General features: G+C 29.6%; 1 protein-coding gene across 2 annotated transcripts in view; it reads left to right on the forward strand.

Annotated features, from left to right (window-relative positions):
* Positions 1 to 6218: 6218 nt before the first annotated feature.
* LOC117177051 (protein cordon-bleu) overlaps positions 6219 to 15541 on the forward strand; it is a 249412-nt gene continuing 240089 nt past the window's right edge. For both annotated transcript variants that reach the window (XM_033367513.1, XM_033367517.1), the window contains exon 1: positions 6219 to 6940. In XM_033367513.1, coding sequence (XP_033223404.1) covers positions 6804 to 6940 — 137 coding nt within the window. In that variant the 5' untranslated portion in view covers positions 6219 to 6803. The remainder of the gene's footprint in view (positions 6941 to 15541) is intronic.

Consider the following 15541-nt stretch of genomic DNA (forward strand, 5'->3'; position numbering starts at 1 on the left):
GCGAACGCTAACCCTCGTACCCTTTCTGTTTCGAGATCCACACCCTCTTCGTCGAAGAGAGCCATTCTTAAACACTTGTCCATAAATAATATAAATAACCATTTAGACATAACGCATCCTTGTCTAACTCCTTGAATAATATCGAAACAGTCACTCAGTTTCCCATTAACTCTTACACTCGCTTTGCTACCTGTATATATTGTTTTTATTGCTTGTAGGATCCATCCATTGACTCCATACTCTTTCAAGACTTCCCAAAGTTTACTTCTTTCTACCTTGTCAAAAGCTTTTTCTAGGTCAACAAATGCACAGAAAACTTTATTTCCTACTCTCAAACTTTTTTCTGTTATTTGCCGTAAGCTAAATATTTGATCCGTACATGACCTTCCTGGCATAAACCCACTACGGTGCTTAATAAGCTAATCCCTCTGTAATTATTGCACTCGCTTTTATCTCCCTTTCTCTTGTATATTGGTACGATAATCGCTTCTTTCCAATCGTCTCGGACGTCTCCCATCTCGAAACATAAATTTATCAATTCGCAAACTCTATGTGGTATGTACTCGCCACCGTGTTTAAGCATTTCAGCGTTAATACCGTCTACCCCGGCAGCCTTACCGTTTTTCAAATTATTAATTATATCCCTAACCTCAGTGACACAGACTTTTTCAATTGCGTTTTCCATCGCATCGTATTCAACATCGCAGTTGTGGTGTTTGTTTCCTTTCATTTTTTTATAAAGTAGTTTCCTGCTTCCTTCAAAGTCGTTTTGTATTTTTATCTCTTCTTCTGCTCTGATTATATAATATACAATAATATAAATATAAATAACCTCTTGGAAGTGCTAAAAGAGTACGAAATCAATAAAAATAATATATAGGTGATTCTCTGTTTTAAGGTTACTTTTGATAGAAGCAAGTTTTTGGAAAAATTTTCTAAACTTGGTTTTTTTTGTATGTCGCCTACTGGTGGATACTAGAAGAAGCAAATATTAAAATATTTGATCTTGAAAATATTTTTTTCAATTTTTTAACAAAGTAGTCAGGTTTTTTTGTCGAGAATTTTGATTCAAGGACCGATTTCTGAAGAAGTGAGTCTTCTAAAGATTTTCAGGTCGCTGATTTCGACCATTTTATAAAAATCGGTATCCTAAGGTTTTTAGATCGTCGAATCTAAATATAATAATAGAATTTTTAACTCAAAATAATAGTTTCTGGTACATGACAAAAAACTTGCCAATTATCTTAATGGCCCTTTTAATTGCAGGGCGAGAGACGGTGATACTTTCGCCTCGGAGGGGCCACAGTGCGCGAGGACTCAGTCGAATATATTGCACGTTATTATTGATTGCAATTGGAAACGGTTCAGTGGACCCTGACTGTTTATATTTGGATACCCGTGAATTGTAACCGAACCTACTTGCAGGTAACCCCCGATACTGGACTGAAAGCGAGAGTTCGGTTTATTACGTTCCATTTTATTTGCATCGTGTTATTTTTTGAAGAGATCCGTCTGTATATCCTTACCCTAAAATTATCGAGAGCGAGTGTCGAAATAAAAATGTGGTCATTAAAGTCACAGGTGCTTTGAAAACCATCTTTAAAAACAAATTAAAAAACAATTTCAGTTCCAATTTACGACTATAGTCCTCCTGAGGTTTAAATAACAGTTTTCGATATTCATTGCACAAATAGAAAGAAACCAGAAAAATTCCCGGTTTTCAGAAAAGTTCCCGGATCTTTCCAGGTGCTTAAAAGAAAAAGTTATTGACACAAAGAAAATGTGTTATAATTTAATTGTTTTTAAAATGCAGTCGTTTTGGAATTTCGACGATTTCAACTTCGTATAGTTCGTCATACTTGAATTCAATATCTCAACAAATTACTTTAGAAAAAACTCAAATTCTTTTAAAGCGCATGCTTTAAATCTGGATTGCATAAGGGCCTACAGATTTTACTATAATTTTTATCTGATAAAATATAGATTTTTTTTATCTGATTGCTTAGCGATAGGATTAACGTATCAGATGATGCGACAATTATATTTCTTCTTATTCATTTAGACAAGATACATCGTTTCGAACAAATACTATCTTTATAGTTTTATACATCAGGGCTTATAGCAAAAAATAAGTTTCTTCTTCTAAAGTTCTAAATCAGATGAAAATTTTCTTTTGGAATTAAAAAATACTTCCCTTAGATTTAATTTAACAAAATTTCTTCTGTCTCCGCATTAAATATATGATCAAAAAGCACTGAAAGCAACACACTGTTTCCTATTTAAAGAACAACCACTTTTTATCAGACCTATGTTGCCAGCAAAAAATAGTTCGGAGCAGTAAGGGAACGTATACTTGTATAACAATAATGTCTTTAAAATATTCATTGCCTGGACGACTTTGAAATATAAGAAAATCTTAAAACGTCGACTTTTTCTCTGTTTTCTTTCGGGGCTCCATTCATTTAGAAAATATTATGAAGAATCTGTATTTTTAGTTGTCAACTAATTAATTCATAGGTTATACTCACGTAAAAGTAAAATTTAAAATCATAAATCTATGATACAAAATGTATTTTCATTGAAGAAGTTACTTGAAAAAAGGAAAATAATCGATATTCCCTGTGTTCTTTAATTTAACAGTAATTATTAATAACCTAAAAGTTATTTGATTTCTAATTACTTTGTACATAACGATGAAGATAAATCTTAATTCTGCGATATGAAGACGAAAAATAAATCTATTATGTTTCGGCATAAAAGTTTTTTTAAATCAGTAAAATTAAACATTTGTCATTGAATTGAAAAAATTGAAATTTTCAATAAACACCTACTTCTTTATCTCGGACATTATACTTTAACACTTATTGTGCTTGATATGAAGAGAAACCAAGTTTTATGTTGTCATGAAATACTTTTTATCCAGAAATTGTATAATTAAATAATTCCAAATTTTTTATCTTCACTCATCCATAGCATATTTGACGAATGATCCCGAATAATCAAATTGTACAAAAATTTCTTTAGACTTATTATGGGAAAATATAATGTTCTGATTTTTAGTAACACGTTTACCATCTTATTAAGAATTGATTATTTGATTGGGCTGTAAGCTTTCCAGTTTGAACAAAAATTGAATAAATTTTAAAGATTTTTAAAATTCTTCGGAATTTCTCCAAACAATTGTAATGAAAATGCAATAAAAAATTCGTATTACAATGGAACTTTTATAGAAATTTCGCTGACACTCCGTAGAATGTATGCGAAAGTTCCCTGCAAATTCCACGCATATTGCATACACTTTCCAAATATTCTTTTTACGAGAAACATTGTATCAAAAGTTTCTAATTCTTGATTACTGAAATTTTTCTCAGAATTGTAAATTCCAAGTCCTTGCTAATCCACATATTCGAATCGTTGAAATAAGACCCTCCGTAATTGCAGAGCTACTAAAATATACGATAACTGATTGTTTAATATCCGTGCTAATTGAGAAATCAATTTGAAAATGAGAACTATAGATATCAAATTCGATTACATTGTCATACAAATATCAACAAAATACATGATCTATCTCTTTTATTTGAACTAGAAAAGGTGTAAAATGGAACAGGAAACAAATGCATTACACGAGTATCGTGTGTCTTAAATGTGAGTCGAGAGTAGCTAAGGAATGAAAATTAAAACTTTCCTTTGTCCAGTCACTTAAGAGACACACGTATGAAATAAATAAACATCTTTGGACTGGTTTCGATTGTTTGAATCGCTTCACATACCGAAAACTTAAAGGACTATGTACATTCTGTCACTTATATCAATTTTCATACTCCATACAAATGTCTCTATCATTTCAGAAATCAGGTACAATAAATTACTGATATTTATAGTCTTAATACTTAATAATGATGAGGATAAAATACGCTATTGCAAAATTTAATTTCCTTGAAAATACTTATGAAAACTTAAGCCTATTGAAATATGTTTTCACTTGCGAATATTATATAATATCCGGGACCAAATTCCAGGCCATCTCCCGTTTAGTGGGCACCCTGAATTAATAATAATAATTTTCGAATTAATAAATTATTAATGGCATAATAACAATTTATTCACTTTTTCGTTGTTGAGAATTCTAGGTTTCCGCTCGCTTTTCACGTGTTTATTGTCTCGCGAGATTTTTTGTTTCTTTTCCTGGCTACACTATTTCCAAATAATAAATTTTGAAAAAATAGTTTTTAAAATTTCTTACTAGAAAGTATATAGTTCTCAAAGTTTACAGAATAATTAAATTCCGAAGATTTGAAGCATTTGAAATTCTTCAATTTTGAACGGTGACAATGACGTCATTTCTTTTTATAGAAACCACATTTTTTATTTTAAAAATCTAGCCAATCACTTTGAATGTCACTCGCTACTACATGGTATTATACTTCTTAATAATATATTCATCATCTTTAAAATTTCTATAATTAATATCAAAAGATAGTTTTGAATGCGCAATTCGGAAATTTCTCGCTTAAAATTTTATAATTTTTGGAAGTTTTCAATTTGACATTTTAAAGTGTCATAGTTTTGAATTCAGATATGAAAAATGTGAGGACAATATTACTATTAAATCTTTTGAAATCACAAAATTTCGAATTGAAGACCTGAATAGTCTGTCTTAAATTGATTAAGTTTAGATTTAAATTCTATTTCTGTATTTTTCTTTTTTAGTTTGTAATTTTCAATATAACATCTTAAAATTCTCGGAATTTGAGTAAAAGATTAACAAAATTAATAGTTTAGAACCGAAAAATATTTTTACTGGTTACAATGTTTAAATTCTGAATTCTCATGTTGATCGTTATTAATTTTTCCCGTTTCGTAAGTTTGACTTTTGCAATTCAAATTAAAATGTTTGAATTTTGAAAAAGTAAGATTAAAAATATTTAAATTCCTGATTGTTTAATGATTAAAGAATACGTTAAATAAGTTAAATTTTAAAGGGTTCGAGCATAAAAATGTTTTAACATCGCATTTCTTGGCAAACTAAAAATTTTCTCAGTTTGAAATAAAAATATAGATTAATTTCATCTTCAAAGATCAATAGTAGAAATTTTTTCATTTTCAATATTTTCCATTCTTAATTAATAATTATTATAAACGTTTTTTGTACAATAATTTAATTTGAAGGGCTTATCATTGAAGAGTTCTCAGATTTTGAACGATGAAAATGATGGTAAATTTATTTTTTGCTCTTAGACAAATTCGTCTGATCAATTTTAATTTTTAATAATAATTTTTGATATAAGAGCCATTTTAAATTATATAATTTTAGAAGCCTTGACTGTGAAGCATTCAATTCAATTTTCAATGTCCAATTTTGAACCAATTTTGAACATTCTAATTTGGAAATATTCCATTTTTAACGTTTAATTAAAAATGTTTTGGATTAGAAATTATACAATTTCGACTCCTTCCTAACTAAATTGTCCAATTTTCAAAATTACAGTTTGATATGTTCAATTTTGAGAGCTTCTGACTTATAATATTTTTATTTCAAATATTTTATTTCAATTATTCACTTTTACATTCTTTTATTTATGACTTATCAAGTATAATTTTTCTATTTCCTTCGAAAGTGGTTTTTTTCCAAATTTTATCAATTCAAAATTTCGAACGCTTTCAGTTAAAGTTATTGATTATTACATATTGCTTTATAAATTTTCTAAACTTGATATTCAACAAAATGCCAATGATGGATTTTAAAATTGTTTATATTTTTAATAATGAGAAGGAACGCTGAAATAAAAATGCAGAGACGTGAATGCGAGGATAGTGCGCGTGTGTTAACTTCTAGTTGTTATATAATTAATATGGAAAGTCATTTACAAATTGAAAGTGTCAATGAAATAAAAAAAACTGTTCAGTGTAAATAATAAGATTCAAACCTCAAGAAAATATTTTATAGTAGTAAGAAAATGCAATCGGCCTAGGAACTTTTTCTGTAGAGTAATAGTTAATAAAGATCTGCATTCTGTAGTATACAGGATTTAAAAACAGTATCTTCTTGATATTATGGATTAATACAAAGCTGATAAAAATCTGATTATCAAACAATATTTTGACGATACAGTAGCATTATATTGAACTAGTGTTGGTAATAAACACGTCGGAAACTCGGAAGCCATTGACGGATGCACTTGGTGAGAAAGATTCTGGGCGCAGTCTTCAGTACAGTTATAACTTCAGCTTGAGTCTGACGTCAAACTTCTTCGGTTCGAATAAACGTGAGGTGTAGAACTGTAGACACTACAAATTGTAGGCGGTTCCTATACGGGAGTTTTAAGTTTTCCACCTGTACATAAATTAATTTTCATATGAAAAAATAATAAATTCCATTAAACCATAACCAAAGACGTTAGTCAATAAAATTCTCAATCAACTTCTAAAGACATTTGCCATATAAAACCTCGTTTTAAAAAAGTGTTCAATTCATCTTTAATCTCTAAAATAGAAAATTTGTCAAGCCAATCATAAAACTTTAAATGTTTTTTTTGTTTGTAATTCTTGAAAGAAATGTGTAGGTAGTTCTCGCGATTTTTGACAAAAGTCATAAAAACTGAATAAAGTGAAAAAAGTGATTAATGAGAAAAAGAAAAAAAGGAAAGTGACGTAAATGATTGATAAGGAAATTAAAGTGGAAATGGATACGGACGAGGTGCAATGAGCGTAAAATGAATAAAATTAAAAGTATATCGTATTAGGCGTAGGTTTCGTTGTTATTAATTGCTATGAAGTGGTAAAAATAATTTCCGGGGAAGATGCTGTGCCTAAAGAAACGGAGAACTTATAGTTTCACGCAAGGAGCGTGTAATGAACTTCCGAGGCGATCGAAAAGAAATACTCTCTATAACGAGGCCTTGAATATTGCCGTTACGACACTGCCTCGAAAGCACAGGTGAGTCAGATTTATACATTAGCTTCGTGAAAAATTACCTCTTATTAGCTCAAAGGTATAAAATACTACAGGGAAAACCATGCTTCAGTGCCTCTTTCATAAAAGCCAATTATCACAGCTCGCAAGCGTTAAGCATTTTTCAATGTCTGCATTGTGCGAATAACTATTTTTCAAAGATGTATTCTTCATATCTTCATATCTGCTAGAGCCTAATTTACTTTAATAATGTGAAAAAGTTACCTACATATATGAAAAGGTGACCCTAACTAATTTCTAACACAAAAAGTGTCTGAAATTGACTAAAATTAAAAAAATGAACTAATGAATTTAAATTTAATTCGAGTGAATTTAGAGGAGGTTAAAGAAAATGCGAAAAATTGGATAGAATCCTTAAAAATTCAAATTATTTGGAAAAAATGCAAAAACTCCTAACTCTTCCACTGACTTTACCAAAATTGGTGTAAATATAGATGAATTGAAGGGAATTCAAAAAAATTTGATAAAATCTCTAAGAATTCAAATTAAATTCAAAATCAATCGTTTTAAAATCATAAGAGTTTGAAAAAAAAATTAAACGAAATTTTCCAGTATAAAAAATTTCCATCGAATTGAGTAAAAACGATGTAAAGATATTTCAGAACCAATTCAATGAAATTCATGAAAATTCAAGGATTTGAAAAGAATTTAGAAATATTTTTAAAAAAGCATTAAAGTAACTAATTTTAGAGTGAATTTAAAAGGATTTAAACGAATTCAAACTTTCGGTAGGAATAAGGGGAGCTGGAAAAAGGACACTTTCAAAAAAAAAAAAAACTAAACAAAATATTATTATTCTATTTCATTGAGTAGAATCGAGGAAATTTAGACGAATTCAATAGGACTTTAAAAAATGAAGAAAATTACATAGATTTCAAAATTTGTTTACATAATTCTCGGTAAATTAACAATAATTCAGGTTGAATTCCAAATCCATTCAAATGAGTTGAAAATATTTTTAAGAATCCAAAATCTTCCATTGATTTTAGTGAAATTGGAGTAAATTTGGAAGAATTCCAAGGAATTCAAGAAAGTTCGATGAAATTCATAGAAAATCAAGGTATATTAAAAAAATTTATGTGAATAGAATAATATTAAAAAAATGTTGTTCAATGTATATAAATTAGAGTGAATATAATTAATAATCAAGAATCTAATAAAATCGATCATAATTCAAGGTGAATGTAAAAGGTTTTAAAGTAAATTAAAATATATAGGAAATCCAAAAATGATCCATTGAATTCAGTGCATTTCAGGGGAATTTGAAAGAATTTATCATGCATTCAAATAAATAAAAATGAAATCAATTAAATTCAGAATTCCTTGGTTGCTCAATTTTAATGTATTGATTAGTAAATATAAACTGATGTTTTTATTTAAAGAATTACTATTGTGACTTTGTCTTAAAAAAGTTACAGAAAAGTGACTAAAAGTGACTACTTCTATGGCAGCCCAGTTGACGTACGTATAAAAAAACACAGATTAAAAAATTTCAACTAATAATTTATTTGCATATTTATGAAAGGGAAGCTGTTCTCGCAATCCTAGCAAAATGTGGGTAGATATGCCTAATTACAAATGTATAAACATTTAGAGCTATTAATCTGCAGATTCCTGCTATAGAAATTTACCGACACTCAACTCAAGAACATTCGAGGGTTCCTGTCCGTATTAAATTAGCAATTCCGATATCTTTTATTCAACACACATTTTAAGTGAAAAAATAATATAAAGAAAAAGATGATAATCTTATATACTACCATAAAGGGAAAATCATTTCTGTTACGGTAGTTCATTCGCATTTATTTTAAATGGTCAATTAATGCCTGTGTTGGGGAACACGTGATAATGTTTACCACAAGCAAGCAAGCCTTTATTTCGTTTCCTCTGACATTATTATTGTTATGAAACCTTTGCTGGATAAACAATTCTACTGACGAAGGACGCGGTGAGGTAAAAGTTAGTAAAAGTAGTTCAATAAGCTGAGCTGCATGAAATAAAATAACAAATCTTGTATACGCGTCGATTGTAGAATAAGTAATAACAACAATGGGAGAGCATTAAGGGCCTTTTTCACCATAATAATCAGAGTCACATTTGTACAAGCAAGTTCTACAATCACTACGAAAGATCTCCTCTAGGTGCAATACGAGTCTTTATTATTCGTCTTTCTCTATTCTCTTCAGGGACTTTAAATGACTTCATTGACTTTCGTCTTAACAGAAAATGCCATCCGCTCATCTCTTACCTATTCCTGCTCATCATAAACGAAGAAAAGCAATTTACACGTGGGTAGAATAGTTTCTCATTTATTTAGGAAATATATCCCTAAGACACAACAAAATAATTCTTGCACAAATTATTGAAATAAAGAGATTTTCAAACCTCACAATTATTACATGGATGGCCTAAAATTTCACTAATGCCACCTATTACAAAAATTCATATTGAGACTAATTAAATTTTTTTCTTCTTATGGGCATGTGACACAGCTAAATACCTATATTACCGACGACAGTTTTTCAGTTCACTGAATGTTTTTTTGAACCTAAGAACTTTTTTGTAAATAAAATATCGAGCTCAAACTTTGGGAAATATATTAGAGTACAATAAAGTACGTTTAGGTACTGCATTTTGGTAAACTGCAATTTTGCGAACGCTCTAGAGCCTCGTCTAGTGGCCACCAGGTTTCGTATTTTCGTGTACAACGTTACCGGCTGATGCCGTTGGAATTCATTGTTGAAATATATTTTTTTACATCTTTTATTATTAAGCTTTGTACTTAAACGTAGTTTTCTTTCGGCTCTTGCATTTCTCAAAGTTTGAGACCGGTATTTTATATATAAAAAAAGTTCGAACGTTCAAAAAATGTTGAGGTTCAGAAAAAAGATGAAATAATTTCCAGTGAAGTTCCTACCAAAATGCAGTACCTAAGCGTACTTTATTGTACTCTAATACATTTCCCAAAGTTTCAGCTCGATATTTTATTTACAAAAAAAGTTCTTAAGTTCAAAAGAACATTCAATGAACTGAAAAACTGTGGTCGGTAATATAGGTATTTAGCTGTGTCACATGCCCTTAAAGACATGAATCACTTATCCGATTCCTACCTTACCAACATTTTTTTAACCCGCCCTAAATCTTAAATGAGATATCAAGTAGAAAGCAAAAAAGTTTGGGCAATTAAATAAGCGGCACTATGAGAAACGTTTATATGCACTCATAGATTTTTATTATTACAAACAAAATGTAAAAACTATTTTTTTAATTTTTTTTAATCTCAAAATTTAAGAGTACATAAACTTTTCTTAATTAATTTTTATTTAAAGAGATGAATCTTTAATCAAAAAGTGCAATTTAAAATAAGTAGTTAAGCTTTTCATCAATTTATTGAACTTTCAACGAGGTTAGAACGTAAATTTGCATGTGACTCGCCGTCCATTTGTCTTGAAACCAGAAGATGTTTCGGTGAAAAAAGTAAAAACATTACAAAAAATTTTGAAATTTTCAAGGTAAAAAGGCCCATTTTCTACAAAATACTTGTTTTTTTAACCCGAAAATGTCAATTTTTAACAACAAAATCAATTATCAACCATATAGTTAAATTTTCAATCAAAGAGATCAATATTTAACCGAAGAGATGAATTTTTAACCAAAAGATGAATTTTTAATCCAAAAGGACGACTGGTCTATCCAAGAAGATGCATGTTTAATGAAATAATTGAATTTTCGACGAAAAAAGATGACCTTTTAACAAAAATAGTTGGATTCCCAACAAAGTAATTAATTTCTTAGTTAGGAGAGATGAATCTTGAACAAAAAATACAAAAGTAGACTCTAAAATTTAAAATAATGAAGTTAATTATTTGGTGTTTCTTTTTATGGTCTTCAGAGTCCAATAATCAAAAACTAGTATTTTTTAATCGTACATTTCGACTCATGCGGAAGTCTTCTTCAGTAACTTGTTCCTAAATAAATCAAAAATTAAGTTTTCAGTAATATAATTTTGATAGAGTTAGTACTAAGGAACAAGTATATAATTCTTAAAATTAAATTAAGGTTATTATTCTGTTTATCTCAGAAGTTGTTGTTTAAAATATAATAGGGTTTATGATAATCAAATAATTAAACAATATAAAAAATAAAATGTACATAGTTGCAAAGAAATGGAACCAATTCACGACCAATCATTAGTTAATTAATTATTATTGTAACGTATTGATAATATGGAAGCTGAAGGGAACATGACTTTTATAATAAATTATTGGGGCAATTAAAATATGAACAATTTTTTTCTAAATTATTCCAAGCATAAAATGAATAACGTGATATAAATTAACAATATACAAATTCACATAACTATAAAGTATGTACGAAATTAACGTTTAAAAGCTTTAGTTATAAAGTTTTCAATTGAAAAATAAAAATGTTTTGAACATTCTAAATAAAAGAAATTGTGGTGCGGCACCGGTCGGGCCCCGATCGGGAAAATGTGGGGCCGCTGGGGTAATCAGTCTAGCGTCAGACCGTGAATGAAGCGCCCTACCCGACAGGGCCCAGATCTAGGCATCCGAAATGAGGGCCCAATCTGGCCCCCTTAAGTTTTAATTTCTGTAATTGGTAAAACTTCAAAGGGTCTTATATTACTATTTTTTCAACTTTATACTTTAGAAAACTTTAATTTTTCAAAATTCTACATTATATATCTTTATACATTATATCTTATGTTCAATAATCTAAATTACATTATTTGTTCATATTGTTTGATTTTATCGATAAGAGTTTGCATTTCCAAGAAAACTATTATGCTTTGACAAACATATTTAAATTTAGAGTTATTACACACACACACACAAATGAATTGTAATTATAAATATTTCTGAATCTGCTTAATATTCCTTTGGAATGATTTTTATTTGACTAATGCACTTGGGGCATGTGGAGTGAGATTTGGAAAGTTAGTTTGTGTTCAAGAAAATATATAAATCATTTAATCATAAGGTAATCTCTATTTTCACAATATCAGCAACAACATGTAAAATTCTAAAAAGCTGGAAAACATTTGCTTATTTACATAAATAGTAAATGCGCTCAAAATAACGACGCGTTCTCGAATGCATTGTTGGAAATCTTCAGAAGCTAAAAATGAATTGGGATGTTGATTCTAGCGAATTTTTGTGTGTGCCTTTTTTGCCTTCATTGGGGATATAAGAAATTTCATCAACAATTCTGTGATTCCGAAATCGCAATCTACTTTCTGCTTTTGGCATTTTAAATTCTATGAAAGAAAAACAATATGACGACGATAATAGAAAACTTGACATAATATTGTCTAACCTAACCCGACCCGACGTGGTTCTGACGCGAGCCATACCATCTGGCCCCTTGCGACCACATATCGAAAATCCGATCGGGCCCAGGTCGGAAATCGGGAATAAGTTGGGCAATTGCTGCCCGAATATTTGATTTGTAGAAGTATATACTTTTTTCTTCCCTGTGATACGTATAACAGTTTCGTTTATAAATAAATCACTGAAAAAAAACTCCCACGTGAGTCCAAATGTCGGATTATAAAACAGAGTTTTTTATTTATTGAACCCTAAAACCCGCAAAAAGAATAACCTTGCAACTAATCGAACCTATATTAACACCATATATTGGTATCTATGTGGATAAAAAACCCTGCAAATGCCAACATCAAAAATTAAATTTGGTGAGAGTTACGGAGGGAGGCAGAAAATTAAAAAATACATTTTTCGTGTTTAAAAAAAAATTCAAAATTTCAACATAAATTTTTCACCTGGTTTTATGTTAAGATTTTTTGTCGAGAAAAAATAATTTTTTGATTTTCCCGTTTCTCTTCATAACTTCAAAAGAAATGGGGTTTTTAAAATAATGTTTTGGGAAATTTTATGTCACATGGACACAAAATTATGAAATAAATTGGTGCCTGACACAAATACAAAATATATGCTGTGATAATAAATGAGATATGTAATTTAAAAAAAAATGGAACAAAAATCTAATTAACAGAAAACAGATGTAAATTTTATTTCGAAATTGTGAAAACATACACGGAAAGAAACAGATGTTCAAACGTAACATCTAGATGTTTAGGATAAACATATTTTATGCTTAGCTATAGGACAACAATCTAGATGTTCAAAGTTAGCATCTATAGATCTTAAAAAGTGAGATGTTATTTTCGAACATCTAATATGTTCAACTGAAATATCCGAAATATTAAATGTATGGTTATGTCAAATAACGCATGCAAATATTTAAGGAGTTTACCTAATTATGGTCATTTAAGGAATTAATTGATAACTTATTTGTGAATTTAAAAATAAACTTTAATGTTCGTACACAAACGAAAAAACGGATAAAAGGTGTGAAATGTCGATCAGATGATACATTCAGTCAGGTTTAGCTTATGATCAATATTATTAATTCAAAATAAAAACGGGGGTAAGTAATCGGAGAGCGAATGATCTTTAATCTGAATAAAAAATTTGATCTATTTTAAGTTACTTAAACTCAAATTCTATTTTAAATTTATAAACATTTTGTCTAATGTGTCAATACACCTAAAACTTAAGACTATTGTTCCCTTCTTCAGACAGAAAAGAAGTCGTTACACAATTTTATTTAAGGCTATCTAATTTTGATTCCTTGGAAATGTTCCAAAATTGTAATATTCCATAATTTTAATATTAAATATGTAGTTGTAAAATATAGTCGTGAAATTCTAATGCGCGATGCGCATGCGCTCGGACGGGTTTAACATCTGAATGTGTTTCAGTTTGACATAAAAATATTTTTACGCCTAACATCTCAAAAAGATGGTAAATGTTTGGCATGAATATCTACATGTTAGGTGCTACAGTCTTACCCTTGGAACATCTACATTTAAACAGCCATTTTTCTCCATGTATTTAACCATGATCTTCCACTCCGATAGATGCCAATATAGTCTAAATATAGTCCTTACACGCGTCGAGGAATTTTGAAATATAGCCAAATGATATCAGTAAATAATGTGATATTTTTCAAGATGGCATATGACGTTTTTCACAAAGAAATGATAGACTCTGCACAAGAAAGTAATATTTTAGCTTAAAAAGACATCGAGTTATTCTCAAGAGTTTAGTACTTCATTATATTATCCGGTAGCACACCCTAATGTACAGTTTTCTCCAAGAGATAAAAAATACGTGGAGTAAATGGCGGGCATTAGGTCTTCTAACTGCGAGTGCATACTTCGTTCGTGCAGTGCTCTTCTGTGAGAATCTTAGTACATCAGAGTATGCACTTGTCTTGGATCTGCATGTAAACGAGCCCGTTAGCCTCTCTGTACTTACCCCGTGCGTAAACGTGAATATATTCTTCTTCCTTCTGAACAATCTTACAACATCATTACACTGCAGTCATCACATCATCTCTAGAGAAAACTGATGACGTTTAAACTATAAACCACATCAAGTAAATTACGGTTGTTTTAAATTTTTATGCGCTGTCCAAGGCCTACGAAATTTAAAATTTGACATATATAGACAAACAGGCATAATATAATTTAATAATTTAGTTAAAGAACTTTACTTCTTTCCTTCTAATTTGCATCAGTACATATACAATTGAAATTAAATTTTAATAACATACTGTTAGAAATGTTCGGAAAATTCCGATACATTTAAGATACTAAAGTAACTAAAATTTACGAAATTTGGTTGCTGAAGCCGAAATTCAGTAACTTTTATAGTAAATTTACTCAATTTTTATTTAACTTCAGAAGCGGTATTTAAAAATTACAAATATTTGTCTACAATTCCTAAATAGTAACAGAAACATAAGGTATCGTAGCGGAAGCTTCTTGCGCGCTTTCGGCTACCTTACGAAGTATGCGGTTCAGTATCAGCAGAGATCTCTGATATCAGGAGTAATTAGATATTTTCGCTTCAATCACCAGCTAACTTCACTTCGTTGATTCCTGAGATGTATAATATTCTCGATATAAGTGTACTTAAAAAATAGTGTTTATTTATTAAGAACTATTGAATGACATAATAAAATGATAGTAATTATTAATTATTGAGAAGACAACACCAAAATAAAGTTTTTCCCATTCATTTGGTACATTGTTTTCCCCCTTAGCATTCAACGAAGCGAAGTTCACTGACAACCATTTTTTTTGTAATCAGGGAAGTTTATTGGACAGGGAAAAGTTAATGCTTTAAATAACAAAAATCGTGTAAAAGTCAGAGAATGTCTATAACTTTAAACTGTCAAGTAGAATAAATTTTTTTTTAATTTAGATTTTAATTTGAAACTGTTTTGTATCGTTTATAAAAGATGCTATTTTAAAAATGTTACAAGTTTAAGATTCTTGTCTATGAATAATAATAGGGTCAGAAAAAATGAGAAATTAATCAGTGGGAAATTATAGAAAATTAAAAATGAAATTTTAGGGTAACCCTGGTATAATATTCTTGTTAGTAATTTTTTTGCCTTGTATTTCGAGGTCGTCCATAAGCTACGTATCCTGTCCAGATGCGTGGGGGGGGGGGG

Source organism: Belonocnema kinseyi, chromosome 7 (assembly GCF_010883055.1).
Source record: "Belonocnema kinseyi isolate 2016_QV_RU_SX_M_011 chromosome 7, B_treatae_v1, whole genome shotgun sequence".
Taxonomy (NCBI): Eukaryota; Metazoa; Arthropoda; class Insecta; order Hymenoptera; family Cynipidae; genus Belonocnema; species Belonocnema kinseyi.